Source organism: Andrographis paniculata, unplaced genomic scaffold (assembly GCF_009805555.1).
Source record: "Andrographis paniculata isolate CXL003 unplaced genomic scaffold, ASM980555v1 Contig64END, whole genome shotgun sequence".
In the NCBI taxonomy this organism is placed as follows: Eukaryota; Viridiplantae; Streptophyta; class Magnoliopsida; order Lamiales; family Acanthaceae; genus Andrographis; species Andrographis paniculata.
The window spans coordinates 301,534-322,228 of record NW_026137600.1 but is presented as its reverse complement, the minus strand read 5'-3'; the positions used below and the strand labels follow the sequence as shown (position 1 = coordinate 322,228).

The 20,695-nt window shown below is 30.8% G+C and overlaps 3 protein-coding genes across 4 annotated transcripts; 2 read left to right on the top strand and 1 right to left on the bottom strand.

Annotated features, from left to right (window-relative positions):
- The first annotated feature begins 3,750 nt into the window (after nt 1–3,750).
- On the top strand, nt 3,751–7,262 carry LOC127261902 (transcription factor MYB88-like). The gene is made up of 11 exons (XM_051290331.1): nt 3,751–4,125; nt 4,226–4,353; nt 4,436–4,482; nt 4,595–4,651; nt 4,787–4,859; nt 5,428–5,483; nt 5,559–5,744; nt 5,828–6,077; nt 6,168–6,402; nt 6,479–6,621; nt 6,718–7,262. The coding sequence occupies exons 2-11, from the start codon at nt 4,264–4,266 to the stop codon at nt 6,826–6,828; spliced, it is 1,248 nt and encodes a 415-aa protein (XP_051146288.1). The 5' UTR covers nt 3,751–4,125; nt 4,226–4,263; the 3' UTR covers nt 6,829–7,262.
- Nucleotides 7,193–11,082, bottom strand: LOC127261904 (UDP-galactose/UDP-glucose transporter 3). The gene is made up of 8 exons (XM_051290335.1): nt 10,848–11,082; nt 10,351–10,448; nt 10,124–10,254; nt 9,454–9,484; nt 9,044–9,147; nt 8,717–8,838; nt 7,710–8,606; nt 7,193–7,589 (listed from the first exon to the last, which is right to left on the bottom strand). Exons 1-7 carry the CDS (start codon nt 10,949–10,951, stop codon nt 8,198–8,200), a joined length of 999 nt encoding a protein of 332 aa, XP_051146292.1. The 5' UTR covers nt 10,952–11,082; the 3' UTR covers nt 7,193–7,589; nt 7,710–8,197.
- A 4,463-nt stretch (nt 11,083–15,545) lies between these two features.
- LOC127261903 (probable serine/threonine-protein kinase PBL3) lies at nt 15,546–19,295 on the top strand. 2 transcript variants are annotated; one of them, XM_051290333.1, is made up of 6 exons: nt 15,546–15,906; nt 16,653–16,990; nt 17,423–17,558; nt 17,637–17,773; nt 17,864–17,987; nt 18,623–19,295. In XM_051290333.1, the coding sequence occupies exons 1-6, from the start codon at nt 15,846–15,848 to the stop codon at nt 19,036–19,038; spliced, it is 1,212 nt and encodes a 403-aa protein (XP_051146290.1). In that variant the 5' UTR covers nt 15,546–15,845; the 3' UTR covers nt 19,039–19,295. The 2 variants fall into 2 exon arrangements, with proteins under 2 accessions (XP_051146290.1, XP_051146289.1); XM_051290332.1 differs by having other exon boundaries at nt 15,547–15,906; nt 16,650–16,990.
- Nucleotides 19,296–20,695: the final 1,400 nt, after the last annotated feature.

The following is a 20,695-nucleotide window of genomic DNA, read 5'->3' as shown; positions in this document are numbered from 1 at the left end:
CTTCTCTCTTCTATCTCTTTCGCTCTCACTCAGTCCTTCTCACTTTTCGAACAGTTATCTTTCATCTCTGTTTTTTTCTCAAATCTACCACGCACAGACTGTCACGTTAAAATTTCTTGTCCAATCAATGACAATCAGTGATATTATTTTAAAAATATATTTCAATCATATGTTTAGGGTCTATAATTTATTTTTGCTCAGACTTCAAAAAAGTCTGAGACGGGCCTGATATATATGTATATATATATATACACAATGCCAATTTTTCTGTAGTTATAAAATATCGTATCTAATTATACAATTAATAAAAGCTTGAATATGGCTTCATAATTGTCCAAATTCCTTGGTTGTCTTTATTCAATTTGTATGTTATATATTGGTATCAATCAATTAATTAATTTTTTCGTATATAGGAAAAGTCAAGACAATACCTTGTTTGAGAGGGAATCGTTAATAAGTCTATCAAACATTTGTTTAGTGATTGAAACATTAATATATAAATATATATATATATATGTGATGATGACATTTTATATTTAATATATATAAATCTTGTAGTGTCTATCAATTTAGTATATAGTAATAATTGAGTAAGCTAACTAAGGTTAATAGGATAATTATGACCCTAGTATATTCCTAAATCTATATTTTAATTATAATCCTTAATTAATCAATAAATCAAAAACTATAATAAAATAAGAAGCACTATATTGTTCAACTTTGATTACCTTTTTATTCATTCTTTTCGTTTTTATTTACGGCACGTCCCAATTCATATTGCATATTTATATGACGTGAAAATTTGCAGTCGTTGTAACAGCCAACAAATTATATCAATCGAAAAAAATACTTCGTGGTCATAATTTACCAACTATACAAATACATTTTTTTTTATCACTTTTTATGATATTATTGCATCATAATAAATATACATAGAAGGAATAAATTATTTTAATATATATATATATATTATAAACAAAAAGGAATAAACAAAAATCTCTCTGTCATAAATATATATATATTATAAAATTATAATTATGACTCATGATATATGTTCTACTATTATTATTGTACATCTTTGCATTTTTATTTTATAAATTCTTCTATTTCACATTTTTTTGTCATAAAATTTCATGCAATATATAATTATGTTTATATAGTTTAACTTATAAAATTGTGGAGGACAGCTACTAAAATGATATACTCCCTCATTTCATTACATATTTATTTCATTTTATTTTAGATTGATCTATAGTGAAATTTGTTAATGTATCGAATTCAAATTAATGTAAATGCTAGTGATTTGTTTGTTTAGAATTTTTTGCATTTTAATTTGAATATAATTTTTTATAAGAAAGAATAATATATTTAACCAAACTACAAATAAATAAACCTCAAATCAAAGTATTTCTTCAGTAACTTTAATATAATATATAAAAATATACGATGATTTACAAGGCCGTGGACAGAAATATTGACTTTTTAATCTAAACAAAGCCAATGTATATCCATTCATACAAATTAATATTAAAAATAAATAAAGATATTGGAATTTAATTTTGTGTTTTGGTTAATTATTTTTATTTAAATAATGATTTGAATACGATATCTTATGAGAAATAATATGTTTTTATTTAAAATCTCAATAGTTTAATTGCAAAAAAAAAAGAAGTTAAAATCAAATTCAAGTAAATATAACTTGTGATTTTGCTGTTTTTTAAGTTTTTTTTTTTTTTTTTTAAGTATATCTAATATGCAATCTCCATAGTTTTTTTATAAGAATAAATTATTTTAATATCATTGCTATTTATACTACTTATAAACTAAAACTAAAATTAAATACTAAAAAATAATAATAATTAAAAAAAATCAATGATATATTTAAAGAAAAACACTTTTAAAATTCCCAAAAAGCCCATTTATATGCTAAAGCTAATAGGATAAAAGTACGACCAAAACCACTTTATGAATCTCACGTCAAGGGCAAATATGTAATTCAAAATTCTTTAATTATGTAAAGAGTTTTAAATTTATTTTCCAATATCCACTGTAACTATTATTTTGCCAATCTCCACATTTAGTGGAGGAAAAAAAATATAATAATAAAATAAGTAAAAGAAAAAACTGCACAAAATGTTTGACTATCACAACCCAATACATTTAATTTTAATATTGAATTTAAAGTAATATGAACAATATTATCAATCATACCAAATTACATTTTAAATTTTTTTTTCTTAAAAAATAAAAAATAAAAAAGGCACATTTAGTGATGGTCAGAACCAGCCTGGCTTGGCCATTGATAAAATTATAACCAATCCCACCATTTAATTTTTATATACATATATTTTAATATTTCAAAAATAATAGTAGTATTGTTTATATAATCACAAATTTTTTAATTATAAAAATGATTCTTTTCTTTGAGAATTGAATATAGTTATGGATTGAAAATCTCTAATATAAAAAAAGGTGAAATAATCAAATTATGAATAATATCAACTAAAAATAATAATTTAACCAGCTTAATTATTTACACAAATAATTATAATTATAATAATATATATTCATATACTCACCAAATTAATTATCAAATAAGTATGGTGTGCTTAATCATATTTTTTATTTAACCAATAATTAAAATATATTATTTTATCTAGATAAAATAATAGGAAAAAAATTCAAAGTGAATAAATTCAATAATTCAATATCTTAGCTAATTTAATTATAGGTGTATTTGTTATTACCTGGACCATGGTTTTCATTTTTCTTATATGCTTTTTCAATTTTTTTTTATTTTTTTATTTTTATTTTTTTAAAAAAAAGAGATTCATATATAAGTATCTTGTTTATATAGATAACATATTTATGCACATTCAAAATTTTCATATTTATTATAAAACCAATTAGGCTTATGATGTTTTCTTAAAATACTTAATATATATTTTTAAATTTATATTTAATCACGTATATATTAACTATACCAATTCATAATAGAACTTATGCTCCAACAAAGTTAAGATAAACTATGCTTTGTCTATATACATATTTTTCTAAAATAGAACTTAAATATTTAAATTTTTACTATTTAAATTTTCTTTTTAAACTCTAAAATAAAAATTCATAAGGTCACTCAAATGAGTGATCTTTGACTTGATCCCTCTATGTGTAAACCTCTCCTTGGATCCAAATATATATATTTAGACAAAATGAAGATCATCATATATTTAATTGTGTATATATATATATATATTTTAACTATTTAAACTCTATATTTTTTATAAAACATTACATAAAAAATTATTGAAATATAAAACTAAATCAAATCTTCTTGATTTAAACCTATAATTGAAGAAGATAGAAAAGGATCCATAAGCTTTAAATAAATCCAAGAATGAAAAATGATAGAGAGAGAGAGAGAGAGAGAGAGAGAGAGAGAGCAGTGAGTGAGTGTGACAGTGAAGCAAGCGTGGAGTAGAACAATGGAGGGTGGGGTGGGGTGGGGGTGGGGTGGCCCTACCCTCATTAACACTCTCATAGATTTCAGTGTTCCTCTCATTAATTTTACCTATTTTTCGACATTTTCTCATTAATTCATTCATTCACAAATCACTCACTCCCCCGCTCCTAAAAGCAACACCCTCTTCTCCTTTCATCATCAAATCACAAAATTTTCAAATTTCACAAAAAAAAAATCAACACCCTCCCCCCCCCCCCCCCCTCCCCCACCCCACATTCCCATTTAATTTCATAGGCCATAGGGAGAGAGCGTCTCCTGATGAAGAAAGCAAACTCTCATCTTTTTCAAGTTTCTTGAATAAAAACCCCATTTCTTGCATATTTTGCACCTATTTTTCTTCCTCCCTTTTTCAAATCTCGAGGCTGTTTTTTTTTTAAAAAAAAAAAAAAATTGTGAAGTGGGAATCCTTATTAGGAAGCTCGAACTGACCCCTCGTTTGTTTTTCATTTTCTTTCCAAGTGTTATTATTGTTTGTTTTTACAGTCTTCGTTTTGAGAAAGTTAAGGGAATCCAAGGCAAACCAAAACCTCCATTTTTAGCTGTTTTGGGAGCTAAGCAAAGCAATCAAGAACTCATTTTTATTTAGTGTAAAGAAGAAAGGGAGGGTAAAAACTATAACCCAAAAGCTTCGATCTTTTTTTTTCTCTTTTCTTTTTCTTCATCTTTGTTATATAATAATACTCATCTCTTCTAAAAACTTAAAAGGAGGGCATGAAAGGAGTTTGTTTCAAGCTGAGGAGAATATGAAAAAGAATAACATTTCTGCTTCTGCTGCTGCTGCTGCTGCTCCTAAGAGGAAGAAGGAATGGCATATTGTTTCTTGGTCACAAGAGGTTTGATTGAAATTGAACTTCATTTTTATTTTTGATTCGATTTGTAGTTTGATGAGGACTTTGGGATGTTTTTGGATGTCAGGAGGATGATATTCTGAGGGACCAAATCAGGGTTCATGGAATTGAGAAGTAAATTACAGTTCTTGATCTGTTTTTTTTTAAGCAATGTTGTGATGATCATTTTCTTGTGGTTAGTTTATGTTGTAATGAGATGTTAATTGGTTTGTTGTTTTTGTTGTAGTTGGGCTGTCATTGCGTCGAGATTTAAGGATAAAACGGCGAGGCAATGCCGGAGGAGGTTAGATTGAATTTGGTTCATTGGTTGCGTTGATTTGATCATACCTTGTGTTTCCTCTGTTTTTTTTTTTTTTTTACCTTTGTTTGGTGCAGTTTTTTTGGATCTTTCGAATGTTTTATTGAGCTGTTTTTGCAGATGGTTCACTTATTTGAATTCCGATTTCAAGAAAGGCGGGTGGTCGCCGGAGGAAGACATGCTTTTATGTGAGGTAGACAAGCTGCGGTTAAGGGTTATTACATCCTCTAATCTGATTTCCTTTTGTCGAGTTATTACATTCTTCTTTTTAGTTCGTCCATTTCGTTGTGTGTGCTTTTTGTCGAATAGTATTTAGGGGAATGTCGCGTAAATTTGATAAGAGTGAATGTTGAGTTATTACATCCTCTCATCTGATTTCCTTTTGTTGAGTTATTACATACTCATTTAGTTTATGGCTTTAGTTGTGTGTGCTTTTTGTCGAATAGTATTTAATCGAATGGCACGTAAATTTTTGATATAGTTAATGTTGAGTTATTACATCCTCTTATCTGATTTCCTCTTGTTGAGTTATTACATTTTTCTTTTAGGTCATCTCTTTCGTTGTGTGTACTTCTCATAAATTTGATATAGTGAATATTAAGTTATTACATCATCTTTTCTGATTTCCTTTTGTTGAGTTATTACATCCTCATTTAGTTCATCCCTGTCGTTGTGTGTGCTTTTGTCGAATGGTATTTAAGCGAATGGCACGGAAATTTGATATAGTGAATTTTGTCTGATTGAACGGAGTGAATTTTCAGGCACAGAAGATGTTCGGGAACCGGTGGACTGAGATTGCCAAGGTTGTCTCCGGGAGGTAATTCCTCGAATATATTTTTTTATATTAGATATATCGAGAGACAAGTTGTTAGAATTATTCTATGTCCTTCAGAACTGACAACGCTGTCAAGAACCGGTTCGCGACCCTTTGCAAGCGGAGAGCGAAGCACGACGCCGCAATGGCAAAAGAGAACACCTTTTCTTGCTACATCAACTTAAACAACAAAAGGGTCATATTCCCCAACGGCAACGACGATTCGAGAGGCGACGAAAGCAGCGCGCCACTTAAAAAGACGAGGTCTTTTTTTTGATGTCTTTTCGATCTTATTGAAAAATCATGTCAAAAATTTCCAAACATCGATGATCTCCTATCGAATATAGGATCTCGTCGACGAAAGCGACAGAAAATCGCGACGAATGCAACATCGCGGATCATCGAGTGCTTCGACATCCCTTTCAAGTGATAGCTCAAAACACGCCCGAGGATGAAAGTAACAAAGTCGAAGGCGCGTTCCTTAAGAAAGACGATCCGAAGGTGCTCGCGTTGATGCAACAAGCGGAACTGCTCAGCTCGCTCGCTGTCAAAATTAACTCGGAGAAGACGGACCAGAGCCTCGAATCCGCATGGACGGTAAATTCTTTCGATCGTATTCGTCGAAAAAGGATAAACCTTCAAAACAAAGATAAGATTCTGAGATTATGTAACATGTTATATATACAGGCCATTCAAGATTTCCTAAAGCAAAACAAAGAAGTGGTCATGTTCCGGAGTCAAGATACCGATTTTCAAATCGAAAAGTTGCGGGAATTGGTCGAGGATTTGACGAGCAGCAATGGATGGAGTAGACACGCGGCATCCCCGGCGAGCTCGGAATACAGTACAGGGTCGACTTTCCTGTCGATTCCGTTGGATGATCAGCAGCAATGTCCGGTCACGGCTGTGAGAACAAAACAAGGTATTAACGATACATATTCAAACATTAAGAAATGGTTAAGCTTTGCAGGGATTATAATGTATCCATTTCGATGCAGGCGATACTCTAACATGCGATGACATAAACGAGAATAATGGAGTGTATGAGTATTCGAATACGGAATTCGGATCCCCTCTTCATGTGACTCCATTGTTCAGAGCATTGGCAGCCACGATTCCTAGCCCGAAATTCTCAGAAAGCGTAAGAATTCTAATCTTTTGATCTAACTACATATAATCGAGCGCATATTGAAACTTTGGTGAAACAAACTGACCTTTTCGAGTGTCGATTCTGCAGGAAAAGCACTTCTTGATGAAGACACTAGGAATGGAGTCGACTTCGGCAAGCCCGGTCACAAATGCTTCCCAGCCTCCACCCTGCAAGAGGTCCCTCCTCCATTGCCTATGAACAACCAAGAACGACCAGAACAACATCTTGCCATTCGAGAGTTTTCTTGATTCGTTTTTTTCAAGATTTCTTTGTCCTTGGATTGCAGCCATCTCGACCTGGCTTTTTCCAAACAGGCCTGCCTGCGAAGATCTGGTTTGGAATCTGGAGATGCTACGGAGGCATCCTGATTTCTCTTCTGAAGATCAACGGCTATGATCTGCATCCTCGAGTATATCTTCCTAATACTCACTGTCTTTCCTCTGTGTGTGTATGTGTGATTTATCTATCAGCCAGTGTGTGCCATTCTTTTGTTAGTCTGCCTGTCCCTCCAACGGAACACCGGATACGGCGATCCACTGTTCCCAGGCATTCTCTTTCTTTCTTTCTTTCTTTCGGCTACATAAGCCTATAATGTATAGTGTAGATAGTAACCAACCAACACTAAAACCTGAGTAACAATACTGCAGCATCTCGCCGCAATACTATCCCCTTCCGGAGATTTTGATTGATTGATTGATTAATATAGGAATAGAGAAACACAAAATTAGAGATGAGAAAAAAAAAGAGCAAAAATGAATCCATCTTGATGATGGATTCATCTTTTGCTGTGTGTAGTGTGCAGAGAGTGAGCCCCTCTGCAATAAGTTTTCCATGGTGATGTATAAACTTTAGCTGATTTTGAAATATATATATGTAATAGAATGGAGAGTATTGGTGTGCATATACCTGTGTTTTTCATTATCATTTACCATTACAGTCCACTCTGTGAGGATATCTACCTGTGACAGAAGAGGAAATGTTTAGTAGATCAAAAAATGAAGCAATAAATATACTGAAGAAAGAATTTTTTAAAAAAAAAACTTAGAAAGAATGAAGCTAAGTTCATAGTTCATGGTTACCTTTTTGTGCTCTCTTCTCTTCTCTTCTTCTCTGATTTGGTGTCTGAATCCTGTGGGGAAGGTCTGCCATTTAAGATGGTGAAGTTTTGGGTGGAAGACAAGAGTCATCATTACTAAAGCAATAAAGTTAAGGGTAAAAAAGTGAAGGAGGGAAACCTCTACAAAATAAAGAAAGCTTCCACAGCCTGTGTAATCAAAAGTAAAAATAGAAAAGTATAACAAGATATAGAAAAAACCCCAAAATACAAACTAACTTCTTCTCCATACATATAACATACGAAGGTCACAAGTATGATGCTCACTCTTCATGTCTGAGCAATAGCCAAACATGTCCTAAAAGGATAGCAGCCTTACTAAGAAATGGCGAAGAATGTTCGCTTCGGTTCAGTTTGGTTCGTGGTGCATTTGCTCGATAATCAATCTAAGTACATTCCTCTGGTGTTCTTATCAGAGGTTGAGCAAAAATGGTAGGGGTGATTCGAGTTAGGTTATGTGGACTTTCTCTTCTTCTGTCCTCGCCGCAGCTTATTCCATTTTAGGTAAATCTGGTAAGATAGACCGGAGAAGACCATACAGACGCTTCCCCATTGCTTAGAGGACAGGGGATTTCCGCTCAGCAGGGAGGAAACAACTATGCTCACAAACTTACGGGTCGTGGTTATGGTTGTGTTCGTCAGGGAACCGAACTGGGTGATGGTCAAGAATATGAAGTTCTGGCCAACAGCTCCGCATAGACAGAAGAGAAGAATGTCCCACGCTGCTTCCGGATGCTGCTTGCAGAAGTGGATGGCGTTGTAGCCCATTGCGCTCGGCCAGCCGAACATGAATATCATGTTGTATATGGTGCCCCATATGTTCATTCCTAGCATCACATTCCATGCGCTTGTCTTTGGGTACCTGAAGAGATTAGAACAGTATTGATCAATGATCTGTTTAAGATTCACATTGAGGATGATATCAGATCAAGAAGTTTTTAATTTTGCTTCAGGAATTGTAATTTGTTTCACCTGGCTGTAATGGAATCCTGTGTTGCATTGGTGAATCCGTCGAATGCAAGGTTTAGAAAACAAAGGCCGTATCCAAGGGGAGCGTTTGGGCGTGCAAGTTTGCTAATTGTCTTCGAGCTTGTCTGAAGCAAGAAAAATAATGAATTTTATCTAAATGCCGAAGAACAGTGCATATTGGACTCTGAAATCAACTGCATGTTGATACATAATCTGAGACCTCTAAATTAAAGTAATGTTGTCAATCAAAGAACATCATTTTCTTGTTTACTTCAGAACAATGGAAGCATGAAGGGCGAAGAATGACAACAGCAAGACTCGATTACTTACCTTTGAAAGTGCAAAAGCAGACACACCACCAGCCACAAGGAATGTGCAAAGATACTCCGGAAAGGTATATCTAATCCCATAAACTAGAGTTCCCATAAGCATCACTGCATAATAAGATAGCGAAATAAGAAGCTAATTACTACATTCCATTACTTACTAAGAACCATAAAGCTAATCTTGTATACCCAAATTGTACCAAATTGATATTTTACATTACTTTTTACGCCAATATATATATACATATATACACATATATATGTATGTAAGATTTTACTTGCAACCAGATCTCAACCATCTATTTCATATGAAGCATCACATAATAATCATCATGTCTCCTTTAATAGCATCCTTTTATGCTTTAATATGTAAACTGTTCCATTAATGAACACTATTTCTTATTAACAACTCACCTGGAATCATTTTTGACGATTTTGCCAGCACCTAGAAATAAAGATGTCAATAAGTAGGTGTTTGAACAATAATGATAAATAAATAAAGAAGTCCACTCTACTTGCATCAGCAAATACAAGTTTCAAAATTTCCGGCCATGCAAGCTACTTCTGACAGTCCTACAATCAATGAATTTAGCCATAGACCAACATGAACTTACAATACAATATAATCCTAACCTTAATATTCGGTATCCTAACCATACTCATTAAATGATAAAGGAGTCAAGATAACAGTTCGGCAACATGAAGCATAACACAAATAAATTGACCAGCATAAATATCGGATGCATGTTTGGTATTGACAATATAGAGGAAAATTAGGATACAACCGGTCGAACTGTCAAATAACAACCTTCGATGCAGGGACAATCGAAAAGCAACTACATTCTTGGGGAGAAAATGTTAAGGTCAGTCCTTTCTAACAAGAGGAATGATATGTATAAATCAAAACTATGGCACTCAAATCAATTCATTCGATGAAATGCATGTCGAGGTTAATTTCTAAAAATCCTGTCCATCAAAAAAATGATTCCTGCCTTCCATAAATTGGAAAAGGTATGCTGAAATACGCCTAAATCAATTCAGGAAATTTGACTTGTAATCAATGTATACAGATTTTAGAACATGCCTGAGCAGGATAACTAATGTATTTTAATGCTTCAATCCCCATAGCGGGTCCAATTGTGTTCGTAATCCCAGCACTCCAGTAACTCCACCAAGGAGCACCACCATTGCCACCATTGGACCAAATCTTGATCACTATACGAATAACGACAACAGAGATAAGCACACACTGACACATTTACAGAAGCAGACAATTACAAGTAAGATTAACTAATTACCAATAACACTTACTTATAAATGACCATATCCAACACACTACATTTTGAGCAAGGTTCAAAAATGCCAAATGCTCAAACCTCTTCTTATCTGCACCGAACTTCTTCGTAGACCTACATTAAATAACAAACGTCTTCTCCATGAGCTTAAAAATGTAAACGCATTACCAAAAACCACATTATCGGCCATTTATGTACTTAACAGCAACTTCTGTAGCATCATAAAAAACAGAGTATCCACAATTTTCACCTCAGAACCACACTAATTCAAGAGCATAAGCTCGCTAGATCAAACATATTGAACAAAATTCCGTAATGTTTACAAACGTATTCTCAATGAGCTTAAACATGTAAAAGCACTACCAATAACCACATTATCGACCATTTATGTACTTAACACCAACTTCTGTCGCAGAAAACACAGTATCCGCCATTTTCACCTCAGAACCACACTAATTCAACAACATAAGTTCGCTACATCAAAAATATTGAACAAAAATCCGAAATGCTTACAGCGTTTCCTGAAGGACACCTTGATATATATACGCCGCCCAAATTCCGGCAACACAAAAGGCCAACAGAAACACGCGGCGGAGTCCGGAGCCGTAAGACTCCATGGCAGCTATTGATCAGCCGGAAACGAGCAGATCTCCGGCGGGCGTCGACTCCAACCAAACACGTCGCGCAGAGATTTCGCGTCAAAGTGTCGAATTGAAAGAAGATTCTCAAGGGTTCGTCGGTTGGGGCGTCCCGACGGGTATTTATAGTCGGGGGTTTCTGCTACGTGGATTTCCACGTGGAGAGTTGTGAGTGGCGGAGGTGACTGACGGAGATTTTTGATTGGTTGGGAGGACGAAGAGCGGTCGTTCCAGTTGCTGACGTGGTAGAATTTCTCAATAAAAATAAAAAATAAAAATACATTGAGAGAGATAAATATTGATAGAATATTTTTGTAAAAATATTTTTTTTTATAAATAGTATCAAAGACTATAAAATTGTATGTATAAACAGAATGATATTTTTAAATAAAAACACACTATTAATAAATAATATCAAAATTTTGTCTGTACAAATAAAGCCTTATAAAAATATTACTATAAATTACAAAATTTAAAACAAAAACATTGGTAAAGTAAGTTTGTTTTTTAAAAAATATATAAATATATATATATATTAAAGTAAATATTTGAATAAAAAAAAATTCAAACTCAAATTAAAATAAAATAAACTTGTAGTCTCCATGCAGTGGGCTTTAGTAAGTCAGGCCCAATATTAGTTTATTTTGTAACTTTTACAAATATGTGTATATATTTTATAATAAATTATTTAAAAGTAAAAGAGATTCATATTTATTAATATGAATAAATTTCAATCAGTCCATTCAATAAAATTCAGGTTTAAATAAGTCTTTTGTTGCAAGTTAAAGCTTCAGGTTGTATTGTATGTATCTATTTTCTGAGTATAGATTGGCTTTGACATTTTAAAAGAAAATTGTTAAACAAGTAAGAACGACACTAAAATCGCTCTTTTGTTTTAGCGATTTCTGCACAAATTGTATGGTTCCTCACCACTCCATTCACTTTGACTTCATGTTTTGACATTTTTTAAGGTGATTTTTCAATGTCCAAACTACTTTGAAGCTATTTTTGTGTGAACAACTGAAGCATAGGCACGAAAAGTATGAAAATATTTTTCTGATATATATTATTCTTATTATTAAATTTTAAATTTTAATTTATATTTTTTTTCAATTTTACTAAAAAATGACCTATAATTATCTAATTTAATTTTATATTTAAATTATAATAATATATTTTTCTTATATCTTATTCCTAATTTGGTCGTACTTCATTTTCTCAAATTGTTGCTTACGCCTTCTCCCTTCATGCCCTGCTGCGCTGCACTTCACCCTCTCTTTTTTCTCTCTTTCTTCCAACCTTGATTTCTTTGAAATTCAGACTCTACCGTGAAGCGTTGTCAGTCCACTTCTATTTTTTTCTGAATCGATACCGTCAAATCGCTGCTTTCAATCTCTTATTTAGCCAACATCAACGTATTTTAAAAATACATATAATCATATATTTATAGGATCTACAATTATTTCTATACTATATAATTTTTCTGTAAAATCTTTATATACGGTAAAATCTTTCGAAACTTTTCTTTTAAATACTTTATACTAAATTTCGAAATCAGATTTATAAACAATTTACCTAAAAGTAATAATACATTAATACTATAATAAAGTAAATGTATTGATAGATTAGAAAAAAAAAAAAAAGTTTATAATTATTAAAAAATAAAATGTATACATTATCGTAGAATGGATAAAAATAAAAAATATACTACCTCCGTCAGATTCCAAGAGTCTCATTTACTGTTTGCGTGTTGATATTTAAATATTAATTATTATATCAAAATATAGTACAAATTAAAAGAGAATTATAAAAATACTTCCATTAGTATTTTATAATATTAATGGAAGCACATTTGTACAAAAAATTATTCAAATATAAAAATATTTTTAATATTAACTAAAATAATGCAAAAGATAAATACGACTTGAAGAAAAAAGTATATGATAATGCATAATGAAGAAAGTATTCATTAAAATTTGTAAGAGCGAGAGAACGTATATAAAAGAAGTAAGATAGTGTGTAGGGATAAAATGCAAAAGAATACATACAACACCTACCTGCACGTAAATATAAATTTAGAAAAAAAGTCAACGGATGGAGGAGATGTTAGTAATGGGAACAAGGCTGCGCGTGCGACGAAAATTCCATTTTATTCTTTTTCTTACCGCCAAATCTGGGGATTCCCGATTTCATGTCCTTATCGCCTTTTTATAAAGGCTATGTTTTTTTTAATCATTTTAAAAAATAAAAACAAAATCAAAGACTTTTATTATTCTCTTCCTCTTATCGAAATATTGCTATTTTTTATTTTTGTTAGTCTCAAAAACAAATATTATTATTTTTCTAATTTAGTAATTATACTATTTATCTAACATAATAAATATTTTTTCAACTTTATTTTCGTTTTTTTTCACTACAATATATTATAATATTAATACTTAAAAACCTACGTGCAAAAAGTAAACAACAACTTTGCACTGGAACGGAGTATTTGAATTTTATATTGTTTTTAAAATATATATTTTTCATTTTTGATAAAATATTTTTAAGGGTGTGGTTATTTGGAGGATTTTCCCCCAATTTTACTGTTTGTTCAATTTTTTTCTTCCGAAAATATCAAATTAAACACTTATTTTTTATTTTTTATATTATATTAAAAATAAATTTTACATTCAAAATATCACATCAATACCTATTTATATCACATCAAATTACTATTCAAATTCAAAATTTTTACTATTTAAATCTCAACTCAAAATCAAAACACCCAAGCAAACATAGTATTTTAGATGCAAAATTTAAAAGATTACAATTAATTAATAATTAAAAAATATATTAATAAAAATAATTATTATATAAGATTAATATAAATATTTATTTAAATAAATAAAATAGGCTAATAAAAAAAAAGACACGCAAGTGAACTAAAGATGTATATAAATATTATTGTTTTATTTAATAAATATTACTCTGTTCGTTTAATTAAAAAATATATTAGTAAAATTAATTATAATTTAATAAAAATAATTATAAATTAATATTAAAATAATTAAATAATTTAGTTAATATTAAAAAAATTATAAATTATAAAATTTAAAATTTAATTAAAATATATAATTATATTTAAAAAAATGACAAATTATATTAAAATAAAAAAAAATAAAAAATAGACTTATTATTTACGACTACAGAGTATATTATTAATACACACTACTAATAGTAATAGAAATAGGAATAGGAATGATATTTTATTTCTATTTATATTATACATAATCTTAATATTTAAAATATACGTTAAAGAAACAAATAAAATACTTTTTTATTACATAAAGGAATAATACAATTGAAAAAAGCAGGTGGAAAGTAGGGTTGACTACTTGTGTTAAAAAAGTTGGATTCAAATTTAAAACTGGTCGTACCGAATCTGGGTCGGGTCAGACCGGGCCATTACTTGTAACTGATAAGATAAGATGATGATCGAATGATGACGCAGGCGATGAGATCATTACGGGTAATGAGTGACGTCATACATCTCAATATTTGCTTTCACTTGGAAACATAAATATATTTTTTTCATTCTATATTGATTTATTTTATATATATTAATATAATAATTAATATTTAAAAATATATATGCAAAAAATCAATAATATTATTCTTTTGAAACAAGATAATATTATTATTTTTATTATTCTTTTTTTACTATATAAAATATAAAAATAAAAAAATAAACATTATATTAAAATTTGTCATAACAAATTAACATATTTTTTTATGACAAGAAAAATTATACTATAATATATCTAATTACTAATAAGATATATATATATATAATTACTAATGATATAAAATACATTCTTCATTGTTTTTAGTTTAGCTAAAGTATTATTTTTATTCAATATTTATTTGTAACAAATATTATTAATTTTATTATATTTTTAATTATTAACTAAAATTTACAAAATATTTTCAACTATTTATTTTTTATTTTCTATTACTCAATTGGCCCATAGCAATTGATACATTTATATTTTTAATAAATATTGTTGAATATATTTTACAAGCATATATGATTCATTTAAAAATTTTCTAATTCTATTTTTATTCAATTAATTTAATTTAATTTAATTTTTAATATTTTATGCATAATTCATTCAAAAATTTTATTTTTTTTCATTAAATAAATATTTACATTTAAAATTTTATATTTTTATAAAATTAATTTATATTTTAATTCTATTATAGAAAATATTATTTTTTACTAAATGAAATCCATATAATATAATTTATTGAGGTACAATGTTTAAATTATATAAATACATATTTTAAATTTTATTTTAATCATATATATATTAATTTTATTTTAAATTACCAACGATATTATTCACATCAATATTATTTTTTATAATAAAATATTTATATAAATTCTAGAAAAATGTTAATTTTAGTAAATTGGAGATAGCAGTAAAAACCTTGAAAGTGGCAAACACGTTAACAAAAACAATTCCATGGTGGAATAGGGGTGGGGTCCTCCATCTTTCTCTCTCTCTTTATCATCTCTCTCTGTGCTTCCACACTGCTTCCTCCCCCATCATTCATCAAAGCAGTTTCCCCTTTCCTTCCTCTTCCTCTTCACATGTGAAACCTAGAAACAAAATACTGCAGTATATGCCATTTTCCTGAAAACCGTCTGCGCCGAACTCCAAACAGAGCTGCGTTCCTTGTACACACAGATATAATTTAGCAAAGGAGGCCGGAGGAATCGAGTCCAGTGACTTCTTCGTTTACTGCTTCAGCTCTTGGAATTTTTCTCATTGACCTCTTTTAATTTCTGCTATTTCTTTAATTTCTCTTTCGGTTTTTGGGGGTGATTATGGGAAATTGCTTTGGTTCTTCCTCCGCTAGGGTTGACGCCACTCTCAGCACCCCTTCTGGTATATACCTTACACTTTTTTTCATCTCTGTTCGATTTCTTCAATTTCTGGAATTTTCTAATTAGGGTTTGCTGCTATTTTGTTTTTTTACTCTCTATAGAATAAAATCCCCTTTTGCTGTCTGATGCACAATTTTGTTCCCTGTTTTGCCCTGAATTTATGCTCCTTTTGGTGGCTTTGATTTGATGAACAATTTTTGTTTCTGTGCAGAGATGCTGTTTAGAATTTAAATATGGAAAACTCATTATTTGCATCTGGATTTTTCTGCTAGGGTTGTATTTCTCCAAGCTGATCTGGTTTTAAATTTGATCATTTGATTTGTTCTGCTTGCAAAATTGTGTGTAAGATTTTGGAAGGTGTAATTACATCGAACTATTGAAGATTGGAAGGTGTAATTTATGAGTTCTTATTAAATGAAGGGTTGAAAATGTTGTCTTGATTTGTGTTGGAATTGGAAGTATGCATTTGTGTTTGTTGAGGAGTTTTGGATGAGCTTAGTTAAGCGAAAAATCGATTCGGATTTAATGTAGATTCATTCATTTCTGATATCTGTTAGCGAAAATACCCTGGATAGAATACGCCAAAATTTCGTCGGTAATAGATTCTTTTTGTATTGTTTAGTTAAGCAAAAAAATCGATTCCGATTCGATGTGGATGAACATTATTTTCGTTGGTTTTGCTTTATGTATCGATGATTGCGCGAGTAATTGAATTCGTTATTGGTTGTTTTTGGTTAACGTTAGAAGCGTCGAGATTTGCGAGCAAAACGAGCGAATTGTCGGTTCCTTCCACCATAAGCATTCCATCGTACAACAGCAAAAGCAGCATCGAGAGCCTTCCGACTCCACGATCAGAAGCCGAAATATTGTCGTCCCCGAATGTGAGGGCGTTCTTGTTCAACGAGCTAAAGAATGCTACAAGAAACTTCCGGCCCGACAGTCTTCTCGGAGAAGGAGGATTCGGCTACGTCTTCAAAGGATGGATCGACGAAAGCACACTCACGGCTGCCAAGCCCGGGTCGGGATTGGTCATTGCGGTCAAGAAATTGAAGCCCGAGGGATTCCAGGGCCATAAGGAGTGGTTGGTACGTACGTTCGTTCGATTCTCTCGTTTTGCAAAACATATTGGCAAAATTGTCCATAACTCGCTTGTAGTTACAGAACTCAGCGTAAATCTTCTTTTTATTTTAAAAATTGTGTGACGCCCCCTTATACTTAAAAAAATTGTCGCATAAAATTACTCTGTGGTTTCGAAACTCAAACGTAAATCCCTAACTTATTTTAAAATTTGTACGATGCCCTTTGTAGATAGAAAATTATTTTCTCATAACACAAATGAGGTTTCATGGCTGTGGAGTTTGATGCAATTTTGAAAGTATAAGGGCTCGTCATGCAATTTTTAAAGTATAAGGAGATTTTATGTTGAATTTCGAAACCAAAGGGAAGCTATGAACAATTTTACCTGACATATTTGTTAAAATGCATGTATTTATTCTCGATTTTACGGTAATTTTCAGACGGAAGTTAATTACTTGGGACAGCTTCACCATCCGAACCTGGTTAAACTTATTGGTTACTGCTCAGAAGGCGATAATCGACTCTTGGTGTACGAATTCATGCCCAAAGGGAGCCTCGAAAATCATTTATTCAGAAGTACGTAAAAAAAAAATCGTATGCATTGTTCAGTTCTTAACCTAATTTCGGATTCTAAACGTCGTCGTGTGTCGTCAGGAGGGTCGCAGCCTCTCTCGTGGGCTACCCGGATCAAAGTCGCAATTGGTGCCGCCAAGGGACTTTCGTTCTTGCACGATGACGAGCAGCAAGTTATATATAGAGATTTTAAGGCTTCCAACATTCTTCTTGATTCGGTACATGATTGGAAATTATTCGATACTTTTTTTCGGCGCACATTGCCCGTTTGTTTTATTCACGGTAAAGTTTTTGTTTCGATTGTGCAGGAATTCAATGCAAAGTTGTCCGATTTTGGCTTGGCCAAAGCCGGCCCGACTGGCGATAGGACACATGTCTCGACTCAAGTTATGGGCACACAAGGCTATGCTGCGCCCGAGTACGTCGCCACAGGTATATATTAATTATGGTAATTTATAAAATGATAAATTGCATTTACTGTTCTGTGTTATATTATAAATTTATAAAATTTAACCCATGAAATCCTTTCTGTCTTATATAGTCTTTTTTTTGAATAAATTCAATTAGTGAAAAATTAATTAGTTTTTCATTGTCTAGTTTGTAAAAATTAAATTACTCTATTTTAGAAACTGTGGAATGAAAGATTATCAAAATTTCATTTATTTATTTTATTCAAGAAGACTATTTAAGATATTTTACTCATTTATTACTATGCATTTATAAAGGCTCCGATCATCCAGCGATTTTGGATGAAAAAGTTTTTGGAGTGTGGTATTAAAAATTGTGTCGAAAATATAAAATATAGTATTATTTTTTGTTGAATATTTGATTTTTTTGACTGTTTTTGTAACGATTTTGTGGTTTTTTATAATGAGTATTTTGACTTTTTAATTTTTGTATAAAATATTGTGTTTTTTATTATTATCTTTTGGCAATCGCATTTGAAAAATGATGCCGGGAGAACAGAGCCAATAAATGTAGTAGCTATACAATTTACCCTTTATAAAAATGCGTTGAAAATTCCGTTTCTCGTTTAATACTAAACTAATCGCTACGTCAACGAACAGGTCGCCTGACGGCAAAAAGCGACGTCTACAGCTTTGGTGTCGTGCTGCTCGAACTGCTATCCGGGCGACGTGCGGTGGACAAAACGAAAATCGGGGCCGAGCAAAACCTAGTCGAGTGGGCATTACCGTACTTGGGTGACAAGCGAAAAGTGTTCCGGATAATGGACATAAAACTCGAAGGCCAATACCCGCAAAAAGGTGCGTACACGGCCGCCACCGTCGCGCTGCAGTGCTTAAGCCACGAGCCGAAGCAACGGCCGCGAATGCCGGATGTCTTGGCGACGCTCGAAGGTCTCAAATCTCTGAAAAGCTCGACCAAACACTCGAAAATGGATAACCCGGCAATGTCGCCGATGAATAGGACCCCTTTGGCGTCCCCTATGGTCGCCGCCGGGAGGGTTGCCCGGGTCCGGTGAGGCTCTTGCCGGATTCCGGCAGGACTCCGATTGGTATGTAAATATGTTAGTTAGGTTGGCATATTATTGCTGTGTGGTGGTGTTGGATTTGAATCGTTTGATTTGAGTGTATAAACTTGTGATGTTTCGATACAACTGGTGAGGTGTAAGTTAAAGATCCATATATGTTTATATATATATGGATTGAGTTTTCTTACATTGTTGAATTATAGTATTAATTGTATTTATGTTGATCTGATCAAATTAGCTTTATGTTCTCTTATTCCCGCATTTAATTACTAGCATTATGCTGTGATTCCCTGAAAGAATTAGAATATATATATATTATCTATTGAGAATGTGTATCAAAAAAAGAAAAAATTAATCGGACAAACAAATTGTTTTCATTTAGGATGTATTTGTTTGAAAATTTGAATTTTGGGTTGAAATTTTGAAAAAAATAAAAATAAATTTGATAAATAATAAAAATTAGTGAAAATTCTTGGACCCTTAATTTATTATATAAATAGAACTAGAGTTTGTTTGATTACAGTATTAAATATTTATTGATATCACCGTCAAATAATTATTTTAGTAGTTTTAAAATATTACACTAAAATATTAATTTTTATTTTTATTTTTATTATTATTATTTTCAAAAGTGTATTGCGACATTTTTATTAATCAATAAATTCCTAGTACAGGTTGCATGCATCCACCAAATTTAGAAGTCAGTCAATAATGGAGTCATCATCATTACTCAACTATCATTATTATTAACAACAAATAAATAAAAAAATAAATGAAGTCAATGTAGCTTGATTTTATTTTATAGGCCCTATATATTATCATGGCTGCTTTAATTAATGTCAACCCAATAAATTTATATATTACATACGTATTTTGGACCATTATTTAATTCCTCTATTATAGACAATAAATTAAGGTATGTTTGACCAACTGATTTAATTATTTGATAACTGGTTTTTAATTTGTTTGATTAGTAAGAATTATTAACGGGTTGTGTTAAAATATTTGATGAAACAATCATTTAATATCAACTGTTTATATACATAAATATATATATATATATATATGAAATTAACCATACTTTTATTTTTAAAATCTTCATATATAAATATATAAAATATTGATTAATATATTATTTTATTAAATTTATAATTTTTTTTTAAAAAAAATTATTTAATTTTAATATAAAATTTATATAATAAAAACTATCTATAAAAATAAAGTAATTTAATAAATTTATATATTTCACAATATATCATATTAAATTACTAGCTAGGGTTTGCTTTTTTAATTGAAATTAGAAGTTTGATTTGAATTTTAATTTAAATAATATTTTTCTATAATATTTTGTAAAAAAAAAAAATTAATTAAAAACCACACAGACTCAATGGTAGTAATTTTGATTTCAAATAGAATCTAAACATACTCACTATTTTAAATCAAAACTTAAATACAAATATCAATTTTGATGAGATATTAATAGATTTATATCTAAAGTAGATCTTATTAATAAATTAGATTACTTAGATTCATTGTCTATATACACAGACTCCTTATTTTGATGATCAATAAGACAATTTTATTATTTTCCCCCAAAATTTCTAACATGATATCAGAGCCTATTTTTCTCATGTCGTAGATATAGCCT

Bases quoted from the DNA above. Each gene is read 5' to 3' on its own strand.
- LOC127261902 (XM_051290331.1), top strand. From the start codon at position 4,264: ATGAAAAAGAATAACATTTCTGCTTCTGCTGCTGCTGCTGCTGCTCCT. The intron at 4,860-5,427 runs GTAGACAAGCTG...GTGAATTTTCAG, and splicing joins AAGACATGCTTTTATGTGAG to GCACAGAAGATGTTCGGGAA. The intron at 6,403-6,478 runs GTATTAACGATA...ATTTCGATGCAG, and splicing joins GGCTGTGAGAACAAAACAAG to GCGATACTCTAACATGCGAT.
- LOC127261904 (XM_051290335.1), bottom strand. From the start codon at position 10,951: ATGGAGTCTTACGGCTCCGGACTCCGCCGCGTGTTTCTGTTGGCCTTT. The intron at 9,485-10,123 runs GCATGTTCTAAA...CTTTATTTCTAG, and splicing joins ACATTAGTTATCCTGCTCAG to GTGCTGGCAAAATCGTCAAA. The intron at 9,148-9,453 runs GTGAGTTGTTAA...CTTATTATGCAG, and splicing joins ATCGTCAAAAATGATTCCAG to TGATGCTTATGGGAACTCTA.
- LOC127261903 (XM_051290332.1), top strand. From the start codon at position 15,846: ATGGGAAATTGCTTTGGTTCTTCCTCCGCTAGGGTTGACGCCACTCTC. The intron at 15,907-16,649 runs GTATATACCTTA...GGTTAACGTTAG, and splicing joins CACTCTCAGCACCCCTTCTG to AAGCGTCGAGATTTGCGAGC. The intron at 17,559-17,636 runs GTACGTAAAAAA...GTGTGTCGTCAG, and splicing joins CGAAAATCATTTATTCAGAA to GAGGGTCGCAGCCTCTCTCG.